This window comes from Jaculus jaculus, chromosome 17, assembly GCF_020740685.1.
Source record: "Jaculus jaculus isolate mJacJac1 chromosome 17, mJacJac1.mat.Y.cur, whole genome shotgun sequence".
Taxonomy (NCBI): domain Eukaryota; kingdom Metazoa; phylum Chordata; class Mammalia; order Rodentia; family Dipodidae; genus Jaculus; species Jaculus jaculus.
This window is the reverse complement of record NC_059118.1, coordinates 16,410,930-16,436,998: the sequence shown is the minus strand read 5'-3', so window position 1 is coordinate 16,436,998 and position 26,069 is coordinate 16,410,930. Positions and strand designations below refer to the sequence as shown.

General features: G+C 40.7%; 1 protein-coding gene across 3 annotated transcripts in view; it reads left to right on the top strand.

Moving 5' to 3' along the window:
• Positions 1 to 26,069, top strand: part of Smarcc1 (SWI/SNF related, matrix associated, actin dependent regulator of chromatin subfamily c member 1) — a 136,060-nt gene that overhangs the window by 66,831 nt on the left and 43,160 nt on the right. For all 3 annotated transcript variants that reach the window (XM_045136268.1, XM_045136267.1, XM_045136269.1), the window contains 6 exons: positions 2,420 to 2,533; positions 4,006 to 4,159; positions 5,055 to 5,168; positions 9,986 to 10,045; positions 11,768 to 12,026; positions 15,309 to 15,470. In XM_045136268.1, coding sequence (XP_044992203.1) covers positions 2,420 to 2,533; positions 4,006 to 4,159; positions 5,055 to 5,168; positions 9,986 to 10,045; positions 11,768 to 12,026; positions 15,309 to 15,470 — 863 coding nt within the window. The remainder of the gene's footprint in view (positions 1 to 2,419; positions 2,534 to 4,005; positions 4,160 to 5,054; positions 5,169 to 9,985; positions 10,046 to 11,767; positions 12,027 to 15,308; positions 15,471 to 26,069) is intronic.

Below are 26,069 nucleotides of genomic sequence, written 5' to 3'. Positions count from 1 at the left end.
TTTGAGTTGACTGTAAATCCTTGCCCTGTAGTAGAAGACCAACCTAGGATAGATGAGACACTGTCTCAAAGAAAGTCAAATAGCCGGGCGTGGTGGCTCACACTTTTAATCCCAGCATTCGGGAGGCAAAGGTACGAGGATCACCATGAGTTCAAGGCCACCCTGAGACTACATAGTGATTTCCCGGTCAGCGTGGACTAGAGTGAGATCCTACCTTGTTAAAAAACAAAAGAAAAGGTCAAATAAGTAAGCAAACAAACCTGGATTTATGTGTTAACACAGCTGCATGTAAGTTGACCTGAAGTGTATCAGGCAGACTTCTGCATTTTTACTGGAAGAAAGAGTAACTTAATAGGCAGGAGGAGGTTTGCCAGAAAAGTCCACTCCCCCCCCATCGAGTTCTGCTTCATGGAATCCTTGTCCCTGAAATAAGTCCACATTGATCATGCAGAAGTACCTTTTCATTTTCATGTATTCTCCTCATGGTATTAACCTGTAACTGATTACATGTACTTGACAGTCCACATTAGATCATCTTATGTAAAATATATAGTACAACACAATTTAACATGAAATATCTTCTGGTTGTAGTTTGTGCATGATTGCTTGAGATTCTGATTTTTTTATTTGAGAGTGACAGACAGAGAAAGAGGCAGAGAGAGAGAGAGAATGGGTGCGCCAGGGCCTCCAGCCACTGCAAACGAACTCCAGGCGCATGCGCCCCCTTCCTTGTGCATCTGGCTAATGTGGGTCCTGGGGAATGGAGCCTTGAACTGGGCTTCACAGGCAAGCGCTTAACCACTAAGCCATCTCTCTAGCCCGAGATTCTGAATTTTTTTTTTTTTTTGTTTGTTTATTTGAGAGCGACAGACACAGAGAGAAAGACAGATAGAGGGAGAGAGAGAGAATGGGCGCGCCAGGGCTTCCAGCCTCTGCAAACGAACTCCAGACGTGTGCGCCCCCTTGTGCATCTGGCTAACGTGGGACCTGGGGAACCGAGCCTCGAACCGGGGTCCTTAGGCTTCACAGGCAAGCGCTTAACCGCTAAGCCATCTCTCCAGCCCTGAATTTTTTTAAGATTACTTATTTTCCAGGTCAGCTTGGGCTAGAGTAAAAGCTTACCCCATAAAACAAAACAACAAAAACAAAAAGATTCACCTCAATAGTGCTATGAAATTTCATCTTTTGGCTGGAGAGATGGCTTAGCGGTTGCCTGTGAAGTCTTAAAGACTCTGCTTTGAGGCTCAGTATCCCCAGGACCCAAGGTACAAGGTGTACAAGGTGACACATGCATCTCAAGTTCATTTTCAGTGGCTGGAGGCCCTGGTGCACCTGTTCTCTGTCAATCTATCTGCCTCTCTCTGTCTGTCACTCTCAACTAAATTAAAAAAAAAAAAATTCACCTTCATCTAGAATGATAGCTTAAGAAGCGTTAATAGTTTTCCCTAGTTACTGAGACATGGTATATTCTATCCAGTTTACCTGTTGTCTGCAGTATTTCTTATACTACTCTCTTAATTTTCCCTTGCGATATGGTTTTAAAGTATTTTATCAATTTTGGTTTAAGGAAGAACTGTATCTGAAAGGATGCAAGTCTATTGTGGGAGCCACACTGAGATGGCACCAGAGATAGAGAATCAGAAAATGTATTCATGTTAACATGGACTGGCAAATAATTTACAGAGCCTGAGTACTGAGCTCTGATTCCTCAGGGGATTATTATTTGTTTTGTTTACAAGCAGAGAGACACAGATAGGCTAGTCAGGGCCTCCAGCAGCTACAAAGGAATTCCAGATGCATGTTCCATTTTGCATATTTATTACTTGGGTACTAGTGAGTCAAACCTAGGAACCCTAGGTTAGCTAGGCTTTGCAAGCTAGTGCCTTAACTATTGAGTCATCTGTCCAGCCAATAGTTCCGAGGTTTTATAGACAAATACAACAGGCATTTTTTGTTTTGTTTTGTTTTTTGAGGTAGGGTCTCACTCTAGCCCAGGTTAACCTGGAATTCACTATGGAGTCGCAGGGTGGCTTCACACTCATGCCATGCTCCTCCCTCTCCCTCCTGAGTGCTGGGAGTAAAGGTGTGCGCCACCACCACCAGCTCCATCTTGAATTCTTCTACACTATGGTGGGTTTCAAGTGTCTAAGGTTGCATGATTTGGGGGCATAAACAGAAAATTCCTTAACAATCGTGATTACAAAGTGCAAATGTAGAGCACAGAGCTGTTTGTGCCTGTGACTGTGACTGCACCACCCAGAGCACCTCGGAGCACAGTGCAGCTGCAGAGGGAGGGAGCAGACTCAGGGTCATGCTGTCTCCCTGGTAACGCTGGCACAGCTGAAACTGTGTTTCAGAGGATCATGTTAAGTTTCTTCTACCACAGCTCTATCTTACAAACTTTTCCTTTACATTTCAGATATTTGGCATATCGAAATTTCATGATTGACACATATCGTCTAAACCCCCAAGAATATTTAACGAGCACTGCTTGTCGAAGGAACTTGACTGGAGATGTTTGTGCTGTGATGAGGTAAAATGTTTGAGTTTTTTCATACACTTCAATATAGGTGGTTACTGATGCATTGCTATTTAATAATTGACTAAACCAGATGTTTTCTACTTTAGTAAAATATCTAAATCTCATCTAGTTTTAATACTTCAGTTTTTTGTTTTTGCTTTCTTTTTTTTAGTTTTTCGAGGTAGGCTCTCACTCTAGCCCAGGCTGACCTGGAATTCACTATGGAGTTTCAGGGTAGCCTTGAACTCATGGCAATCCTCCTACCTCTGCCTTCCTAGTGCTGGGATTAAAGGCTTGTGCCACCAGGTCCAGCTGGCTCTACTTCAGTATTTTTAATACACAGTGTAGTACCAGTACTCTAGATGATGTAGTTTTTATAGCTTTACTTTTTTTTTCTTTTCACAATTTTTATTAACATTTTCCATGATTATAAAAAATATCCCATCTCCCTCCATCCCACACTTTCCCCATTGAAATTCCATTCTCCACCATATTACATATTATTTTGAGAGGAAGGGAGAATGGGCATGTCAGGGCTTCAGCCCCTGGAAGCAGCCTCTACCTTGTGGGCATGCATCACTGTACGTCTGGTTTACATGGGACCTGAGTTGCTAGGCTTCGCAGGCAAGCACATTAACCACTAAGCCATCTCTCCAGACCTTCTTTCATTGAAAAAGAAAATGTATGTGTGTATATGTATGTGTGTGTGTATGTGTATGTGTGTGCGCATATATATATATTATTTATTTGCGAGAGAGACAAAGAGAATGGGCACATCAGGGCCTCCAGCCACTGCAAGCGAACTACAGATACACACACCACCTTGTGCATCTGGCTGATGTGGGACCTAGGGAATCTAGCCTGGGTCCGGTGGCTTTGCAGGCAAGCACCTTAAACACTAAGCCATACCTCCAGACCCCATCTTTCTTTTTTTTAAAAAATAATATTTATTTGCAAGTGTGGGGGCATGCCAGTGTCTCTTGCCTCTGCAAACAATCACTGAATGCATTTACCCCTTGGTGCTTGTGTCCTTTATCTGGGTCTTGGAGAAGCAACTCTGGGCCATCAGGCTTTATCAGCACATTCCTTTAAGCACTCAGTCATCTCTCCAGCGCTAAATCTTTTGTTTTATAGTCAGATGATAAAATTACCAGTGATTTGGTTAGGGAGTGAAAAATTTGTACTAGATGAAAGCCAAAATATATATTTCCTTCTGTGATTTGGGTATAAGCATGGTTTCTTTTATATGGACCAAATTGAGCATTTCTTCTCTTTTCTGCGATTAAAACTATTGTTAGAATTTGTACCCAGTGTTCAGGTTTTGTGTTATCAACAATATTTTGAGATTACAACGTTTTGCCATGGTTTCCAACCAGCAGAAAACATGTTTCCTTCATTTTATTTCGTTTTTCTAATTGCACCATGAGGGTTGTACAGATGAGCTTGATTCACAGGGTTGTAATGTGGAACGCTTTCTTCTTTAGGGTTCACGCCTTCTTAGAGCAGTGGGGGCTTGTTAACTACCAAGTTGACCCGGAAAGTCGACCAATGGCAATGGGACCTCCTCCTACTCCTCACTTCAATGTATTAGCTGATACGCCTTCTGGGCTTGTGCCTCTGCATCTTCGCTCACCTCAGGTGAGTTAGTGCTCATTTGTCTTAGGCCTTGATGGTAAGAGACAACTATTTATAGCCTTCCTGTTCAGAATACTCACTGTAGTAATAAATAGTGCCAGTCATGTCATTTCATAGCTGATTGTTTAGATGTCTTTTTAATTTAATTTAATTTTATTTTATTATTTTTTTTCTTTTTGTATTTCAAGGTAGGGTCTCACTCTAAGCTCAGGCTGACCTGGAGTGGAATTCACTATGTTATCTTAGGGTGGCCTCCATGACAATACATAGTGCTTATGGTAATAGTGTCATATATCAATTATAAGATGATGGCATTATCCTGAGAAAATCTTTCCCTATCGGTGGCACTAATAAGCAAGCAGTAAATAGAAAAACTTTTTTTGTTTCTTCTTTGGAGGTAAAGTCTCACTCTAGTCCAGGCTGACCTGGAATTCACTATTTAGTCTCAGGCTGGCCTGAAACTCAGTGATCCTCCTACCTCTGCCTCCTGAGTACTGGGATTAAAGGCTTGGGCCACCACAACTGGCTTAGAAAAAGATTTTATTCAGCATATATCCTGAAAATGTGAGTTTAAAAATCTTCCTAATTTGACTAAAGATGTGCAAAGTGGGCATATATACATTTTTCAAAAGATTAATGCCAATATGTAGCGATAGCAATAATTGTGACAGGTGTGCAAGACTGCCTATGATTTAAAGGACCTACAAAAATTTTCCTTGGTTGATGTTGAGTTTTTGCTCAAGGTGTAGTATTGAGATGTATTTATTGCTGTTTTATTTGTTTTTATAGGAAATCACAGGTTGTGATGTAAGTGCCAATGGTAAATGACTTCTCAGTATCTGTCCCCTCTGGACATGGAACAGATTAACCCAGACATTTGTCACTCATCTGCTCACAGGTCCCTGCTGCTCAGCAGATGCTAAATTTTCCTGAGAAGAATAAGGAAAAGCCAATTGATTTGCAGAACTTTGGTCTTCGAACTGACATCTACTCTAAGAAAACATTAGCAAAGGTAAAGATTTCTTTCTCAGCACAGGGTGATATGTCAGCATGTCCTCTTTGTCCTCAGTGGTCTTCCTCCCTCCGCCTCCTGAGTTGTGGGACTGAAGGTGTGTGCCACCATGCCTGACTTCTGATTGCATTTTAACAATCACTTCTTTTACCTTGTTCCACCCATATGATTAGTAGATTGGTATTTAAAAGTTAGCTATGAAAGCCTGACACGGTACACACACCTTTAATTCCAGCACTAGGTAGCCAGAGGTACGAGGATCACTGTGAGTTGAAGGCCACCCTGAGACTCCATAGTGAATTCCAGGTTAGCCTGAGCTATAGTGAGACCCTATCTCAAAAAAAAAAAAAAAAAAAAAAAAAAAGATGGCGACCGCCTAGCTGCACTACAAACAACGAGGGAATAAAAGATAGATGCAGATCCTAAGAAGAGAGCTGCCCCAACATACCTCAGAAGGGGCCCAACTGAAACTAAGGACAACTGGCGAAATAAGCAAGGGTGATGTTTTCCTGTGAACTGGATACCAGCACAAAGGGGAAGGAGATCAATGCAGAGAAAAATCAACTCCTACCAAATCAGAGAGCCAAAGCCTCAGAGGCCCCCAACACCTCAGCACTGAAGCAGACCAAAAATGAACCCAACATGGCTCAGGGAAATCTTGCGGAAGAGGGGGCGGAAAGAATGTCAGAGTTACATGTTGGGTCATGATTTTCAGAGACATTTATCATACTAATAACTGGGGGCTAACTCCACAATGCACGACCCATTTTCAATAACAAGGAGGGTCTAATGGGAGGGGGTAGATCACAGATGAGCCTAAATAATGGTACCAAACTGCCTGTATTTACTGAAAAGAAAACTAATATATTAAATTAAAAAAAAAAAAAGAATAAAAAATGTTAAGTTAGCTATGAACCAGTTGTGGTGGTGCATTGCTTTAATCCCACACTCAGGAGGCAAAGATAGGAGGATCAGAGTGAGTTTAGCACCACCCTGAGGATACAGAGTGAATTTGAGGTCAGCCTTGACTAGAGTGAGACCCTACCTTGAAAAACAGCAACAACAAAAAGTTATATGTTATGAACAATACTTTTGGGAAAACTGAGTATTTAAAAACAGAATTAGGTTTTATAATGGAATCATGTATATTGTAGAATGAAAATATATTTTGTTATCTCAGTGAGTAGTTTTTTTTAAAAAAATATTTATTTGAGAGAGAAAGAGAGAAGCAGCTAGAGCGAATTTGTGTGCTAGTGTCTGCAAATGCTGTAAACGAACGCTAGACACATGTGCCACCTGTACATCTGCCTTATGCGGGTCCTTGGGAATTGAACCTGAGTCTTCAGGCTTTGCAGGGAAGTGCCTTAAATACTAAGCCATAGCTCCAGCCTTCAGTGGGTAGTTCTAATATCATCCTAGAAAGACCACAAACTTAAGTTAATGGACTGAAAGGTGCATTAGATACTGAATAAAGTACTTCGAGGATATCCAGCAATAAGTAAAAGAAAATGGATAGTGATAGGAATAGACAGCACAGGAGAATGGAATTCAGAATTCAGGAGACACCCTGTAGGTATTCAAACGAATTAATGTATGTTATTAGATATCGGTTAAACAGAATTTTGTTTTTTCAAAGGTAAGGTCTTCCTCTAGCCTAAGCTGACATGGAATTCACTACTTACTCTCCGGGTTTCCTTGAACTGCCTCTTAAGTTGTGGGATTGAAGGGGTGTGCCACCATACCTAGTTTGTTGTTGTTGTTGTTTGTTTTCAAATTAGTGTAGTGCTCTAGCCCAGGCTGACCTGAAATTTACCATGTAATTTCAGGGTGGCCTCAAATTTATGGACATCCTCATACCTCTGTCACCCAAGTGCTGGCCTTAAAAGTTTTTGGAAATTATCTATCCAGGAGAAATAACTTTTATAGTTGAAGTGGCATAAGTGCCGATGATATTTAAAAAGTGAAGAACTTGCCCCTAGCACACATTAAAAGACACTATGTTTTTCTGAATGAAGAGAGTTGGTCCTAAGTAGAAGTGATGTTAGCCTATGAAGAAATAAAGGTCTTAGAAGAGTATATGGTTAATAGAAAAGGACATAGACAGTTTACATAGTATTGTGGAGATATAGCAAAGATTTAGGAGGTTAAAGTTTTATGTTATAAAAGTTGTATTATGTTTAAAATGGAGCTGGGCATGATGGCGCATGCCTTTAATCCCAGCACTGCAGAGGCACCATGAAGTTCCAGGCCAACCTGAGACTACATAGTGAATTCCAGGTCCGCCTGGGTAGAGCAAGACCCTACCTAAAAGGAAAAAAAAACAAAAGTGACTGCAGGTTTAGTAGAGGCTGGAGGATCCCTGTGAGTTCCAGGTAAGTTTGGCTAGAGTGAAACTTTGTCTCAGAAACCGAAAAGGTGAGCTGGCAAAATGGCTTAGAGGTCATAACGCCTGCATGTATAGCCTAAGGACCCATGTTCAATTCCCCAGTACCCACATAAGTCAGATGCACATGGTGTTGCATAGGTCTGCAGTTTGTTTGCAGTGGTCAGAGGCCTAACCCCACCATTGTCTCTCCATGTCTACCTCTTTCACACACACACTCTCTCTCTCTCTCCCTGATGCTCCCTCAAATAAATTAGTTTAAAAAAGCAAAACAGAAAAACCAAGCCAGGCGTGTGCCTTTAATCCCAGCACTCGGGATGCAGAGGTAGGGGGATTGCCATGAATTCCATGCCACCCTGAGACTACGTAGTGAATTCCAAGTCAGCCTGAGATACAGTGAGACCCTGTCTTAAAAAAACAAAAACAAGCTGGCTGTGGTGGCGCACGCCTTTAATCCCAGCACTCGGGATGCAGAGGTAGGAGGATCGCTGTGAGTTTGAGACCACCCTAAGACTCCATAGTGAATTTCAGGTCAGCCTGGTCTAGAGTGAGACCCTACCTCGAAAAACCAAAAAAAAATACTGAAAGGGCCTGAGGGCTTAGTGGTTAAGTCGCTAGCTTGCAAAGTCAAAGGATCCAGGTTCTATTCCTGAGTAAGCCTCCCAAATGCTGGGATTAAAGGCTTGCACCACTGCACTTGGCACCCTCTTATGGTTTTCATATTCCCCCTAAACAACAGAATTTATCAAATTGGGTAAAAGATAGTTGACAACAGTATATTGTACACCCAAACTCACTTTAAATATAAAAACATGAGCTCAACGTAAAACACTATCCAGAAGAAAGTGAGGCATATAAGTAGACATCGGAGGAACTTACTGAAAACAAAAAGTTACTTAGCAGACATTTCCTAATTATAAAAAGGCTAAATAATTGTCATCTGAAGGCCAAATTTTTCTGCAGAAGTGCCGAGGAGAAGATACAGGGTGTTTGGGGGGGGGGGGGAATGTGTGGCTTGAAGCCAAACAAAGAAGTTCATTAAATGCTAGCAAGTGAAAAATGTTCCTTAAATGTTTGTTTATGGAGGAAATTTGCCTTGGCGGTTGTATAACAGCCACCAAAGAAGCTGAACCCCGTCCATAGTTACTTATTCTTACTTTTTTCCCCCCAAAGATAGAACTACATTTTACTTAACACACTATTTCATTAAAGCAAAAAACCAAAACAACCACTAATAATTACACATTCAAACTAATATTAACACAAAAATACCTCAAAACTAGGCTCGTGAACTAAATCTCTTATTGAAGTTCAGAAATATTACAAATTTTCTTATTTATAAAATACATTTGTAGATTTCTCTAACCCGTTAAACTAAAAAGAAAAATAAGCACTAATAAAAACTTAGAAAAAAAATTGAACCAAATGGAAAAGATTCTCTTCATTAATGTCAAAGTCACGAAAAACAATAAAATTCACACATAAAATAGAGCATACCATGATAGTATGTACAAATTCACTATGAGCAAAACTTTATAAATCCTTCATAACATACAAATGAGAGATTTATGCAAATTCAAACCTAGTTCTAGAGAAAATTTGTCTGAAAAGAGTTTTACAGAACATATTTTAAATTTTTTTAACTGAAACTCCAATGCCCAAAAGAAGATAAACAAAGAGTATATGAATATAAAACCAAAATAAATTGTGAAAAAGGATAAAACGTTCATATTCAAACAACTCAGTTTTCAAAAATGAAAACAATGCCGGCCGTGGTGGCTCATGACTTTAATCCCAGCACTCAGGAGGCAGAGGTAGGAGGATCATGAGTTCAAGGCCATCCTGAGACTACATAGTGAATTCCAGGACAGCCTGGGCTAGAACAAGACCATACCTCAAAAAAACAAAAACAAAACAAAATAAAAAAATGAAAATAACACTGTAAGGGGGAAAATAATCTGCAGTTTTAATAAGATGCTCAAGCAGCGCTGAAGTGTAGGCATTCTGTCTTTAGAACAAAGGAATCACTTTGGAAGAGTAACTTAAACAAAAAACTCCATTGACTACCACATATGAACATACTGCTTTTTGAGATAGTATCTGTCAAGCAAATTTGTATTTATGAATTATCAAAAGATTCACCAAGCAGCCATCTCTTTTTTTTCAAAGTCTAAACAAAAATCCCATATTATCAATAGCCTTTCCTCTCAACTCTGAATTACATAGCACTATATTTCAGTATTTCAGTGTTCCACTGACCTGCAACTTCAGAAAGGCACTGTGTGTGTGTGTGTGTGTGTTTGTATGGGGGGATGGTAGGAAATGCAAAATGCTTTTATTTGTAGAAAATAGTTGGGATGTCTTAAAGCAAAGCAAGAAGAACATGTAAAAGATAAAAATGATTTTCAATGACAGTTCATTTCTGTTTCTTTAGAGTAAAGGTGCTAGTGCTGGAAGAGAGTGGACTGAACAGGAGACCCTTCTGCTCCTGGAGGTAAGCCCATTGGTTGAGGAGCCCTTTTATCTCTATAGGCAATGGTATGCGAAGATTGACTGACTAGCATTGTAAATACACTCTTCTATCTCTGCTTCCCAAATGCATTTTTCAAGGCAGAGTCTCACTCTAGCTCAGGCTAACCTGGTATTCACTTTGTATTTTCAGGGTTGCCATCCTACCTCTGCCTCTCCAGTGCTAGAATTAAAGGTGTGTGCCACCACACCCTGCCTTTATTTACCCCTCTTTTAATTTTTATTTTTTAAGTATTTTTATTTTTTTTTTTGTATTTTTTTTCCTTACAAATTTTTATTAACAACTTCGATGATAATAAAAATTATCTCATGGTAATACCCTCCCCTATCCCTACTTTCCCCTTTGAATCTCCATCATACCCCTTCCCCATCTCAGTCAGTCTCTCTTTTAATTTTGATGTCATGATCTTTTCCTCCTCTTATGATGGTCTTGTGTAGGTAGTGTCAGGCACTGTGAGGCCATGGATATCCAGGCCATTTTATGTCTGGAGAGAACATGTTGTAAGGAGTCCTACCCTCCCTTTGACTCTTACATTCTTTCTGCCACCTCTTCCACATTAGACCCTGAGCCTTGGAAGGTGTGATAGAGATATTGCAGTACTGAGCACTGCAGTCATTTCTTTCCATCACCATGATATCTTCTGAGTCATCCCAAGGTCACTGCCATCTGAAAAGAGAAGATTCTCTACCAAAAATGAGAGTAGCATTAATATAAGGGTATAAATATTAAGAGAAGGGCTTACTGGGCAGTTTGATATGCATAGTATATACATTCAGCCAGACAGCAGCAGACGTTACACCTCTAGGGCTCATGACTACCCCTGTTTTACGTTTCAATATCAGGGATGTATTCCCTCCCATGGAACGGGCCTCCAGTCCAATTAGAGGAAAGTTGGTTCTCCCCATAAGAGATGTGCCACTATTGCACCCATTGGCTCATTTGGCCTGGCTGGCCAAATATAAGGCTTGCAATATCTACTGTTGAGTATCTTCACTGGTAATTTCTCTTTCTCCCATTGAACTGCATGCAGAATGGCTTCTTCCAGCTTTCTGTCAGCTAGATTAGCTTCCTGTGGCTGGGATTACAGACACATGCCTCTCCACTATACCCATAGTTCTTTTTAAAAAGACTAGAGAGGTGAAGGCATTTATGCGCAAAACCTAAGGACTCTGGTTCAATTCCCCAGTACCCAGGTAAGCCAGATGCATAAGGTGGCGCATGTATGTGGAGTTTGTTTGCAGTGGCTATAGGCCTTGGCCTACTTTCTCCCTCTCCCTCCCTTCTCACCAACTCCTTCCCCCTTCCTCATCTTCAATAAAAAAATAAATAAATAAAATATTTTGAAACAAGTTTAACGACTACAGAATGGTCACAGTCTTTCCTGTCTATAATCCTAGCACTCAGGGAACTAAGACAGGTGGTTTGAAGTTCAAGACCAGTCTGCACCACATACTGAGATCCTGTCATAAGCTTATAAAATCTTTTTTTTTTTTTTTTTTTTACGATAGGGTCTGACTCTAGCCCAGGCTGGCCTGGAATTCACTATGTAGTCTCAGGGTGACCTCAAACTCATGGCAATCCTCCTTTCTCTGCCTCCCGAGTGCTGGGATTAAAAGCTTGCACCACCACGCCCAGCTCATTATATATATATATTTTTTCTAATCAAGTTTGTTGTTTGTTTTTTAGGCCTTGGAGATGTACAAGGATGATTGGAATAAAGTGTCAGAACATGTTGGAAGTCGAACTCAGGATGAATGCATCCTACACTTTTTGAGGCTTCCCATTGAGGACCCATACCTTGAAAATTCAGATGCATCCCTTGGGCCTCTAGCTTACCAGCCTGTCCCTTTCAGCCAGTCCGGAAACCCGGTTATGAGCACTGTTGCTTTTCTGGCATCTGTGGTGGATCCTCGTGTGGCTTCAGCAGCAGCCAAAGCAGCTTTGGGTATGCGTTCTCTGTGAGCTTTCTCTCCATCACAAAGCTTAGTCTTAGACTTCAGTGTTACCACCTAGTACATGCATTTTATCTATATAAACCATAAAACACATACTTTCTCTTAAAGCTTTATAAAAATTCCCTTTTCAAAATGCATTACTTATTTAAGGGTTTTTTTTTTTTGTTGTTGTTGTTGTTGTTTTGGTGTTTTGAGGTAGTCTCATTCTAGCCCAGGGTGCCCTGAAGTCACTATGCATTCTCGGGGTGGCCTCAAACTCACAGTGATCCTCCTACCTCTGCCTTCCGAGTGCTGAGATTAAAGGCATGCCCCACCACGCTTTTAAATTTTTTATTTTATTTTTTATCTTATATTGAATTGAAACACCAGGGCCTCAGCCAGTGCAGTCAAACTCCAGAAACTTTGCCACCTAGTGAACATATGCAGCCTTGTACTAGTGTGGGATTTTGAGATTAGAACATGGGTCTTTAGGCTTCGTAGGCAAGGGCCTTAACAATTAAGCTCTCCAGTCATATAAAAATTCTTGTAAATAATAAGTTAAAGCAAAGTAGTTACTATTGCATTTTGCAAAAATTTTTTTTGTTGTTCATTTTGTATTTATTTATTTGAGAGTGACAGAAAGAGATTGAGAACGGGCACACCAGGGCTTCTAGCCACTGCAAATGGACTCCAGATGCGTGCGTCCCCTTGTGCATCTGGCTAACGTGGGTCGTGGCGAACCAAACCTCGAACTGGGGTCCTTAGGCTTCACAGGCAAGCACTTAACCGCTAAGCCATCTCTCCAGCCCAACATTTTGCAAAAAATTTTAAAGATCTTTTTTATTTATTTGTGTGAGAGAATGGACACCCCAGGTTCTCTTAGCACTGCAAATGAACCTAGAGCCTTGCATCTGGTTTATGTGAGTACTTGAGAATCAAACCCAGGTTGGCTGGCATTGTAAGCCAACCACTTTAACCACTGAGACTCTCTCCAGCCCAGAATTTGTAAATTTAAACTATTGGCTTAGAATTTGAGGAATTGGGCTGGAGAGAAGGCTTAGCTGTTAAGCTGTTTGCCTGCAAAACCAGAGGCACAAGGGTGCACATATGTCTCGAATTCATTTGCAGTAACTGGAATCCCTGTCATGCCCATTCTCATTCTCTCTCTCTCTCTTTGTCCCTCTGCCTCTTTTCTTTCTCTCAAATAAATAAAAATTATATCTATATTTAAAAGATGTTAAAGGACTTAGAGGAACAGTTGGCTGTAGTGGTACCCGCCTCTAATCCCAATACTTGGGATGAAGAGACCAGCCTCAATACATACGGAGCATCAAACAAGAAAGAAAACAAAATTTAAAGACCCAGCCCTGCTGGAGGATCGCTGTGAATTTGAGCTAGAGTGAGACCCTACCTTGAAGGAAAAAAAAGTGGGGGGGTAGTTGAAATAAAAGGTTTTTTTTCTTTTCCAGTTATGTGAAATATCATAGAACTCAGAAAGTGAGTCACTTAATATTCTTAGATTAATTCTGACTAGGAAGTTCCTGCCTAATTAGTTGTTTAGTCCCTGTTTTTTCTCATCTGTCTACCAGGCAAAGATGAAATTAGGACATTAACACCCCCCCCCAGGGTTTTACTCTAGCTTATTCTAACCTGGGAATCACTATGTAGTTTCAGCGCAGCCTTGAACTCATGGCATTTTTCTTACCTCTGCCTCCCAAGTGCTGGAATTAAAGGTGTGCACCACCACGCCTAGCAGCGACTTTTTAAAAATTAATTTACTTTTTCTTTACCTCTTCCATAATTGTAAACAATATCCCACGGTAATTTCTTCCCTCACCCCACTTTGCCCTTGGAAACTCCACTCTCCATCATATCCCTTCACCCTTTCAGTCAGTCTTTTATTTTGATATCATGATGTTTTCCTCCTGTTGTTACGGTCTTGTCCAGCTTTCTGTCAGCTGGTCTATGTGGAGGAGGTTTTCAGCTCAGCTCCAGAAGGGTTTCTCAGTGACCTTGCAGCCCAAGTATGTGGAGTCTTCAGCAGTAGGGTCTTGCCATCTATTCCTGGTGGGAAACCAAAGGCCTTGGTAATGGCCTGTAATGCTTTGGGGGCATCAGGGACCTCCCTGGCCAACAAGTCATTGGAAGGTATCCCATCCCTGGCACTGAAAATTTTCTAGTAACAATTTTTAAAAATATTTTATTTATTTATTTGAGAGAGAAAGAAGCAGAGCGCATGCAAGAGAGAGAATGGGTGTGCCAAGGCCCAGCCACTGCAAATATATATATGCCACCTTCTGCATCTGGCTTAGTTGCATTCTGGGGAATTAAACCTGGGTCCTTTGGCTTTGCAGGAAGAGCCTTAACCACTAAGTCATCACTCCAACCCTGGACAGCTATTGATACTTACAGAATACTCAACAAAAACTATGTAATGTAGGATAAAACCTATAGTTACAGAATAGCATTTCATTTCACCCATCTACTTTCCTAATATGTAGGCTAGGCCTTTAAGAGTATAGTACATGGCTGGATAGATGGATTTGCAGCTAATTTGCTTATCTGCAAAGTCTAAGGACCCAGGTTCAATTCCACAGTACCCACATACGCCAGATGCACATGGTGGTTCATGCATCTGGAGTTTGTTTGCAGTTGCTAGAGGCTCTGGCATGCCCCCCACCCCCAGTAAATAAATAAATAAAAATTTAAGGGCTGGATAGATGGTTTAGCAATTAAGGTGCTCACCTGTAAGCTGAAGAACTCATGTTTCAATCTCCACGTCCCACATAAGCCAGACACAGTGATACAAGCGTGCAGTGTCTCACATGTAGCACATCTGGAGTGTGTAGTGGCTGACGTCCCTGGTGTGCCCATTCTCTCCATCTCTCTCTCTAAAAAAGGGGGGGCCCTCTGGAGAAATGGCTTAGTGGTTAAGGCATTTGCTTGTGAAGCCTAAGGACTCCAGTTCAATTCCCCAGGACCCCCTAAGGCAGATGCACAAGGGGGCGCATGCATTTTGAGTTTGTTTGAAGTGACTGGGGCCCTGGCACACCAATTCTCTCTTCCTTTTCCTCTGTCTCTTAAATAAATAAATACTTTTTCAAAAAAATACTTAGCTGGGCGTGGGATCCTACATCAAAAAACCAAAACAAAACAAAAAACTCCTCATTAGAACTCAAAAGTATAATACTGTGTTGGATAACTTGTTTTTCTTATAGTGAAGCAATTATATGTGCACAATGAAGTTACTATTCTATATTTAATTAATTAATTTTTCTATATTCTTGAACCAGAGGAGTTTTCTCGCGTCAGGGAGGAAGTACCATTGGAATTGGTTGAAGCTCATGTGAAGAAAGTTCAGGAAGCTGCACGAGCCTCTGGGAAGGTGGATCCCACTTACGGGTTGGAAAGCAGCTGTATTGCTGGTACTGGGCCCGATGAGCCAGAGAAGCTTGGTGAGTCACTGCTGTGCCCAAAGACTGATAATAGATGTTTATGTTACCTGTCAGTGTACAAAATAATGGGTTTTGCTTATACTTAGGTAGGCACAATGACTAGTTTACACTTGCCTCAAAAGATTAGTATATGATTATTTTCTCTTTATTTTGTCCTTTTGGCAGCTAGAACAAAAAAAAAAAAAGCTCGTAAGTATTTTCAATGTCACAGTTATGAAGTACTTAGGGCTGTTCATGGATCTTGGTATAAAAATGGAAGAATGTTGAAGGCACTTTTGGCATCTAATGTTATTGAATTGGTTTTACATTTGCTTTTTCCTCCAGGTTGGTGAAATTCCTGTAACATAAAATTGCAGCTACTTGAAAGTTTAAATGCTGTTTTATCTAATGTGCTCAGAGTTCTATGCATTTATCAGTTACTCAAGTCTCTGGCTCATGAATTTTTTTTTCTCAATTTTTATTAACATTTTCCATGATTATAAAAGATATCCCATGGTAATACCCTCCCTCCCCCCACTTTCCCCTTTGAAATTCCATTCTCCGTCATATCCCCTCCCCATCTCAATAAGTCTCTCTTTTAATTTTGATGTCATGATCTTTTCTTCCTCTTATGATGGTCTTGTGTAGGTAGTGTCAGGCACTGTGAAGTCATGGATATCCAGGTCATCTTATGTCTGGAAGGAGCACGTTGTAAGGAGTCCTACCCTTCCTTTGGCTCTTATATTCTTTCTGCCACCTCTTCCACATTACACCCTGTGGCTCATGAATTCTTGAACTTTGTGGGGGTTTTGTTTGTTTTTTGTTTTTGAAATAGTGTCACTATATAGCACGCAATGGTCTGAATTCATGATTTGGTTTCCTCAGCTTCCCAAATTGAGGATTACTGATGTGAGCCAACATTTGTGCTAGAGTTCTTTCTACAGAGTCACTCCCCACTTTTTTTTAAACATTTTATTGTATTGTATTTATATGTGTGGCGAGAAAGTGTTGGACAGTTTTTAATTTCCCTTTTTAGAATTCAATTATGTTTATATATCAACTTGACACATACTGGCACCTTTACAGTATCTTACCTATTAATAATAAATTCTTTATTAATTCTTTTTTTTTTCCCATGGTACATGTTGCACATATTCTTTTATTTTATGAAAGTATTTAATTTTGGGAAGCCTTTTATACAGAATGTTTATTTCAAATCGTAATTTTTCATTGCTGATACATAGGATTAATTTTTTAATACCTTTTATTTTTTTATTTGAGAGAGGGAGAGAGAGAATGGGTACACCATGGCCTCCAGCCACTGCAAATGAAGTCCAGACACATGTGCCACCTTGCACATCTGGCCTACTTGGGTCCTGGGGAATTGAACCAGAGTCTGTCCTTTGCAGGCAGATGCCTTAACCACTAAGCCATCTCTCCAGCCCCCATAGGATTAATTTTATATCCTGCAACGTTGGTGTAATTGGATTATTATTTCCCTTATTTGATGTTTTTGACATAAATATTTTTATTGTGTACCCAAAATTTTTTTTGTTTGGTTTGATCTTTGAGGTAGGCTTCCACTCTAGTCTAGGCTGATCTGGAAGTCACTATGTATTCTGAGTGGCCTCAAACTCATGGTGATCCTGTGTCAGTAAAGATTCAGTTTTGTTTTGTTTTTTCAAATTATTTATTTATTTATTTGAGAGTGGCAGACACAGAGAGAAAGACAGATAGAGGGAGAGAGAGAGAATGGGCGCGCCAGGGCTTCCAGCCTCTGCAAACGAACTCCAGACGCGTGCGCCCCCTTGTGCATCTGGCTAACGTGGGACCTGGGGAACCGAGCCTCGAACCGGGGTCCTTAGGCTTCACAGGCAAGCGCTTAACCGCTAAGCCATCTCTCCAGCCCAAGATTCAGTTTTTATTATTGTTATTTTACTTTATTTTTATAAATATATGAGGGAGGAGAATGAGTGCACCAAGGCCTCCAGCTATTGCAGCAAACTCCCGACGTGTGCATCTGACTAACATGGGTTCCGGGAAATCAAACCTGGGGCCTTGGGCTTTTCAGGCAAGTTCCCTTAACTGCCAAGCCATCTTTCCTGCACAGTTTTATTACTAAAAAAAATAATTTATGTACTTAATTATTTGAGAGAGAGAAATATGCAGATAGAGAATGGACATACCAAGCCCTCTAGCCATTGCAAATTAACTCTAGATGTATGAGTCACCTTTGCATATGGCTTTATGTGGTTACTGTGGAACCATACTTAGATTCTTTGGCCCTTAGGCAAGCACCTTAACCAGATTATAATATTTTTTTGTTTTATTTTTTTTCGTACAGGGTCTCCCTCTAGCTAGATCAGTTTGATCTGGATCTCATCTATAGTCCAGGGCTGACCTCAGACTCACAGCAATCCTTTTACCTCTGCCTCCTGAGTGCTGGGATTAATGGCTTTCATCACCACGCCCAGCTAGATACTAATTTTATATGTTCTGAAAGCGCTTTGGTTGTTTTGCTTCTGGTGTAATAGCATATAATCCATTGCAAATAAAAGGTCTTGGCTTACTAATGTTATTATTATTAATTTATTTATTTATTTATAAGCAGAGAGAGAGAGAGAAAATAGCACCCTAGGACCTGCAGCCGTGCAAACGAACTCCAGATTCGTGTGCTACTTTACATCTGGTTTTGCGTGGGTACTGTAGAATCAATCTCTTTTGTTAGGGTTTGCTGGCAAGTACTTTACCTGCTGAGCCATTTCTCCAGCCCATATTGCTTTAAATTTTTTTTTTTAATTTTATTTAGTTATTTCAGAGATAAAGAGGCAAATAGAGAGGGAGAATGGGCATGCCTGGTCCATCAGCCACTGTGTATCTGGCTTTACTGCGTGTACTGGGGGCCAAACCTGGTCCTTTAGTTTTTGCAAGCAAGTACCTTAACCACTAAACCAGCTCTCCAGACCCAGCAAGGTTTTTTTCTTTTTCTTTTTCTTTTTCTTTTTTTTTTTTCGTTAGGTTTTTTGTTGTTTGTTTGCTTATGCATTTTTCTTATGTGTGTACTGAGAAATCTAACCTGAACAGTGCTTGGGCTTCCCAGGTAACCTAACTGCTAAACCATCTCTCCAGCCCTAAATAATTTCGGGGGGAGGGTGGGTTTCAAGGTAGGGTCTCACTCTAGCCCAGGCTAACTGTAGAGTCTGAAGGTGGCTCAATCTCATGGTGGTCCTACTACTTCTACCTCAAGTGCTAGGATCAAAATTATGTACCACCATGCCCAGCTTTAATTTGGTATATAATTTTAATTTTAAAAGCCCCATTATGTTATTTTTATGGAGAATCTTACATATAAACATGCTGCAAATTGATCGTATTAGTTTGGGTTACCCACTTTTTTTCCCTCTTCCCTGTCCCTATTCCACTGATGTCCTGCAATTTGGGTATTGGTAATCACTGTTGTTTCATGGATATGTCATTTGGTTCATGCAGGAGGGGTAATGCCTCTTAATATGTCTTTCTACCCTGTGGCTCTTACATTGTTTCAGGCTGTTTTTCAGCAGTCTTCTCTGAACCTTAGCAGGCATGTTAGAGGTCTCCTTTAATTTTGATCTTTTAGCCACCTCTTATTTTCTGATTTGATGAGGTGTTTTTTTCTTTAATTTTGTTTTTAAAACTTTTTTTTACAACTTCTGTAACTTTAGACAACCATTACAATTCTCTTTCCCACTTTCTACTTCACAAATCTACCCTCCATCATATCCCCTCATTACCTCAATCTCTTTTTTCTTTTTTTCTTTCCCTCCCTCCCTCCCTCTCTTTTTTTCTTTTTATCTTTCTTTTGAGTAGGGTGTCAGTCCAGCTCAGGCTGATCTTAAATTCACTATGTAGTCTCAGGTTGACCTTGAACTCATGGTGACCCTCCTACCTCTGCCTCCCAAGTGGTGTGTGCCACCATACCTGGCCTTTCTTTTATTTTGATGTCATCATGCTTTCCTCCTGTTATCAGGGTCATAGGTAGTAGCAGACACCACAATGTAGGAAGCTATGGCTTTTGGGTGCTCCATTATTCAAACAACTAGGTTTCCATACAGCTTATTTATGACATCTTAAATTTTTATGAATCTTCGTCACACCCTTCCTTTACTCAGTCCCTTCCCCTGGATTCACTTAGGCCATTGTACTCACAGTATTATCTTCATCTACTTGTATATATACAATACTGTCTCCTTAAGTCATCCCCTTCCTTCCTCCCTTATATCCTCGTACCTTTTTTTATTTTTATTTATTCTATTTATTTGTTTGAGAGAGGAGCAAGAATAGGAGCCAGTGCCATCAGCCACTGCATACAAACTCCAGATGCATGTGCCACCTTGTAAACGTGGCTTACATGGGAATTGAACCAGATACTTTGGTTTTGCAGGCAAACACCTTAACCACTAAGCCCCCTCTCCATCTCTCTCTCTTTTTAAAAAATTTCATTCGTTTATTTGGAAGCGACAGAGAAAGACCAAGAGAGAGAGAACAGGCATGCCAAGGCCCCCAGCCACAGCAAACAAACTCCAGACGCATACGCCCCCTTGTGCATTTGGCTAATGTGGGTCCTGGGGAATCGAGCTTCAAACTGGGGTTATTAGGTTTCATAGGCAAGCGCTTAACCACTCAGCCCTCTCTCCAGCCCTCTCCATCTCTTATAACCCTTTCTAGCTTACTGCCCTCTGCTACTGCTTTCTAATCCAACTCATATAGAAATATAATTTTTTTGTTTTGTTTTTAAGGAGAGAGAAGAGATAATGAATTGGTGTGCCAGGATCTCAGTTACTGTTGTCAAATTCCACACACTTGTGCCATCTAGTGGGGATGTGATCCTGCGATTGCCTCACCTTTGTGCATCTGGGATCTGGAGAGTAGAAGATGGGTCCTTAGGCTTCTCAGGCAAGTGGCTTAACCACTAAGCCATCTGTCTCTCCAGCCTACAAGTCTAAATATTTGAACAGGATGCACATGTGAGAGAGAACATGCAGCCGTTAGCTTTCTGGGCTGGGGTTACCTCACTTAGTATAGTCCTTTCCAGATCCATCCATTTCTCTGCTACCTTCATAATTTCATTTTTCTTTGCCACTGCATAGATCTCTATTATGTAAATGTAGCACATCTTCATTTTACACTCATCAGTTAAGGAACATCTAGGCTGGTTCCAACACCTAACTATTGTGAGTAGAGCGGCAATAAGACGTGGATGAGCAAGTATCTAAGGTAGTAAGAAGATTCCTTAAGATATATGCCTAGGGCCGGACGTGGAGTTGCATGCCTTTAATCCCAGCAGTAGGGAGGCTAAGGTAGGAGTTTGAGGCCATCTTATATCAGGTCAGCCTGGGCTAGAGTGAAAACCTACCTCGTAAAACCAAACAACACACACACAAAAAAAGATACATGCCTAGGAGAGGTATAGATGACTTATATGGTAAATCTACCTTTAGCTGTCTCAGGAAGTTCCACAATGATCATATCAGTTTACCTTCCTACCAGTAGTGTAGAAGGGTTCCTGTTTTTCCACACCCTCGCCAGCATTTACTGTCATTTGTTTTCTTTTTTTCTTTTTCTTTTTTTTGGTTTTTTGAGATAGGGTCTCACTCTGGCTCAGGCTGACCTGGAATTCACTATGTAGTCTCAGGGTGGCCTCGAACTCACGGTGATCGTCCTACCTCTGCCTCCCAAGTGCTAGGATTAAAGGCGTGCGCCACCACGCCCAGCTTCATTTGTTTTCTTAATGATAGCCATCCTGACAGGAGTGACATGAACTCTCAAAGTAGTTTTAATTTGCATTCCATTGATGACTATTGTTTTATTATTTTATTTTATTTTATTTTATTTTATTTTATTTTATTTTATTTTGCAAAGAGTAGAGTGAAAATTGGTATGCCAGAGCCTCTTAACCACTGCAAACATACTCCAGATGCATGCGTCCCTTTCTGCATTTAGCTTTATGTGTATACTGTGGAATCAGTCTTGGTCATCACGTTCTGCAAGCAAACCCCTTAACTGCTGCGCTTCCTCTCTAGCCCTGTGATGAGTTTTGAATCACCTCAGTGTCTGCCATGAGCTCTCTGGCTAGCCATCAGAACAACTTTCAGTTAGTCTGCCACTTCCTCTGTAATGTTGTCTGGTTCCTGGCAGTTGCAATTGAGAGATGACTCATCCTATGATAGACGCTTGGGTATCATTTTAATGAGTCTTCTTTTTCCCCTAGTATTTGCCATGTATAAAAAGCAGGTTCCTTAATCAAGAGCAGTATTAATCCATAGGGGTTAGGCAAATTCATTTAGAGAGCCTTTTTGTTGTACTTTGGTTTTCCAGGTAGGATATCACTATAGCCCAGGCTGACCTGGACTTCACTATGTATTTTCTGGTCGTCCTTAAATTCAGTAGCCATGCTGGAATTAATGGCATGCCTCACCATGAACAGCAAATAAATACTTATGCAATTCTACTTGTGCCTCTTTTTGATTTTTCAAGGTAGGGTCTCACTCTAGTTCAGCCTGACCTGGACTTCACTATGTAGTATCAGGGTGGCCTCAAACTCATGGTGATCCTCCTGCCTCTGCCTCCGGAGTGCTGGGATTAAAGGCGTGCGCCATCACACCCTGCTTACTTTAAAAAAACAATTATTTGAGACAGAGAGAGGAAGACGTAGAGAGAGAGCACCAGGATGTCCAGCCACTGCAAACGAACTCCAGATGCATGCACTCCCTTGTGCATCTGGCTTATGTGGGTCTTGGGGAACCCAACAGGGGTCCTTAGGCTTCACAGGCAAACACCTTAATTGCTAAGCCGTTTCCCTAGCCCTTAAATACTTTTTCAAAAAGAGTTTATAGTTCAGACCAGTCATTGCACCAAAGAGAAGCTATGGTTTCTTCTTTTTCCACAAAGATAACTAAAAGTAGTTTAGGAACCTTGCCTTCATATTTCTGTATACTCTTCCTCAAAGCATCATGAGAAATGCATGCCACATCAACTGTTTGTTTGTTTTTGTTTTTGAGGTAGGGTCACACTCTAGCTCAGGCTGACCTGGAATTCACTATGTAGTCCCTGGGTGGCTTCAAACTCATTGTGATCCTCAGACCTTCACCTCCCCAGTGCTGGGATTAAAGGCGTGCACCACTCCGCCCAACCACATCAACTATTTTTAGATGCCTGTGTAGGCACCTTCTTGTTTGTATGCTTATGTGGAATATAGAAATATAATGGAGGGTAGTATTTTCAAAAGAGAAAGTATTGCATTTCTCCCACATAATATATTTTTGTTCTGTAATTAAACCAACTTAGTCGAGGCAGTCTGTGCATATTCATTGAGATTTTTAGTTTGTTTTAAAACCCACCTAGTCTTTTTAAATCTCTCTGTGTGTTTCTGCACACACCAATGGGCATGCAGACACTTGTATAGAGGTCACAGGACAACTTCTGCCTGGATTGAAATAAGGTCTTTGTCACTGCTGCATGCACCAGGTTGGCTGACCAGCGATGTCTGACCAGTTTGTAGGACTCCAACTTTGACCTCACCATTGGAATGCTGGAACTACAAATTCTCCTTCTTTTCTGTCTGGTTTTATTTTTTTCTGGAGACTTGAACTAAACATCAAGTGTGTTATTTTCTGAGCCATCTCTCCAGTCCTTACAGCCCATCTGTATTTTTTCTGTTTAGTTGGATTTCATCATTTTCTGCATTTTTAAGAAATTTTTAATATTATTTACTTTAGAGAGAGACAGACAGAGAATGGGTGTGTCAGAGCCTCTAGTCAGTGCAAATGAACTCCAGACCCATGTACCACCATGTGCATCTGGCTTATGTAGGAACTGGGGGAATGAACCTGGGTCCTTAGGCTTTACTCGCAAGCGCCTTAACCTTGCCAGCCCTCATCATTATTTTAATTAATATCTATATGTGTTTATGTATATTTATAGTTCAATACTTTCTTATAGCTCATTTATTTATTTAAGAAAGCAAGAGAAATAAAACAGGCAGAAAGACAGTATGCTTCCAACCAGTGCAAATGAACTCCCAAAGCATGAGCCACCTTGTGCATCTGGCTGTATGTGGGTACTTGGAAATCAAACCTGGGTCCTTTGGCTTTGCTGGCAAGTGCCTTAACCACTAAGCCATCTCTCCAGCTCAAAAAGTGATATTTCTGTCTGAACTAAGAAGTAGATAAGCATGATCAGTATGCCATTCCTCATTTCTTTCATTCTCTCACCTTCCTACTCCCAGCAGGAGGTATCCCAAATTTTAAATACCATTCTAAGTACATTCAAATTGACTTTTATCATAAACCTAGATGCAGTTAAACAACATATGTTAAGTATAATTTTGCTTGGTTTTAATCTTTATAAAGTATGGAATATTTAGGCTTTTGAGACCTGGCCTTTTTATTTTTATTTTTCCCTCAGGATTTTGTTAATCAAGATTTATTCCAAATGGTTGCATGATTCATGTAGATGTTTAATTCATTCCTGTAAAATAGTTTTCATGTGACTACAAATCCATTCATTTACCCATTCTACTATGGAATATGGCTAGTTTTGACTTGATGAGTTACCTTACATGTACCTTGTAGCCCACGCCCAGGATTTCCTCTAGGTTCAGCCAACCAGTGTAAACAGGAACTGTGCTAAGCCTGGTGTTTAATTCAACTGTCACTTCATCATATTTGTTCCTAGAGTAGTGTGCGTTCTTGCTAACTTTCTTATGTTGGTTTAGACAGTTAACAATGTTTTAAAAAATTAAGTTTTCCCCAAAGATTGTGTTCCATTTATTATTTATAAGCAGAGAGAGGAAGAGTGACAGAAAGGGCACATCAGGGCCTCCAGCCACTGCAAATGAACTCTAGACGCATGTGCCACCTTGTGTATCTGGCTTTACATGAGTCCTGGGGAATCTAACCTGGGTCATTAGGCTTTACATGCAAGTGCCTTAACTCGTGAGCCATCTCTCCAGCCCTCATGCCAGATTTTATTCTGATTGTCATAATGCCATACACCACTTTCTAATCCTAGAGTCTGCTGATCATCAGCTTAAAATGACCATTCCTGTGGTCTCAAGTTTCCTACCTCTGATAACTAGATGCAGTTCATTATTTATTAGTTCTACACACCTTTATGAAAGTTATTCCTCCTTTGTGACCACTTTTCTTTTAAGAGTATTTAAAAAAATTTTTTTTGTTTATTTATTTAAGAGGCAGATAGAGAGAACAGGTGTGCCAGGACCTCTAGCCACTGCAAACAGACTCCTGCAAACTCTAGATGCATGCTCAACCATGTGCATCTGACTTACATGGGTACTGTGGAATTGAACCTGGGTCCTTACGGTTCGCAGGCAAGTACTTTAACCATTAAGCCATGTCTCTAGTGCTAGATTTACTTATTTGCAAGAGAGCTAGTGAATGGGTGCACTAGGACCTCTAGCCACTTCCAGTGGACTACCAGACACATGAACCACATTGTGCATGTGCCTGTATGTGGTACTAGAGAATTGAATTCAGGTTCTTAGGCTTTCTTGGAAAGCACCCTCACTGCTGAGCCATCCCTCCAGCCTCACTGTGTCTTATTAATTAATCAGAGACATGTTTACTTTGTTCATACTCTGATGTGGTTGTATTTTTCTTTACATTTTTTCATTTTTGCCTCATAAAAGCATGACACCATTTTATTTGATTATTTTTTTAAGTTATTTATTTATTTATTTTAGAGAGAAAAAGAGGCCTATAGAGAATGGGCACCTCAGGGCCTCCACCCACTGCAAACGAACTCCAGATGCATGTGCCACCTCATGCATCAGGCTTATGTGGGAGTTGGGGCATCAAACCTGAGATCTTTGCTTTGCTGGAAGGTGCCTTAACCACTAACTCCTCTCTCCAGGCCTTCAGCTTGTAGATTGCAGCTATGATAGGTGACCCTGCATCTCTCAGGTCTTGGTTCTAGTTTTTGTACGATTGAAACCACTTCTGGAACTACAGGCTCATGGCACTTTTGGGTAGGTATTGATCTGTAGGTGTTCTTCTAACTTGGGTGAGATTCATGATGATATAAAATACCTTGTTTCCTGCCCCTACTAGTTATCCATAATACATGGGCGGGGAAACGGAATATTTAAGAACTCTTGGTCAGGACTGAAGAGAGAGTTCAGTCGTTAAAGGCACTTTCTTGCAAAGCCCACTGATCCCAGTTTGAACCCCTAGTACCCCATAAAGCCAAATGCACAAAGTGCTGCATGCATCTGCCATGCCCATGCACACACACTTTCTCACATATTCTCTCTTTCAATCTGTCTCCGTTTCTCTCCATCCTTCAAATAAATAAAAGCAATAGTTTGGGCTGGAGAGAATGCTCAGTGGTTAAGGCCCTTGCATGCAAAACCTAACGACCCAAGTACCTGTGTAAAGCCAGATGTACAAGGTAGCATCTGGAGTTAATTGGGAGTGGCTAGTGGTATGCCCACTCTCTGTCTCTCTGCTTACAAATATATATACAATGCTTTTAAACCCAGGTATGATATTGCACGCCTAGCATTGTGGTAAGAGGTAACTGGAGGTAGGAGTGCCATGAGTTGGTGATGATCATCCTGGGTTA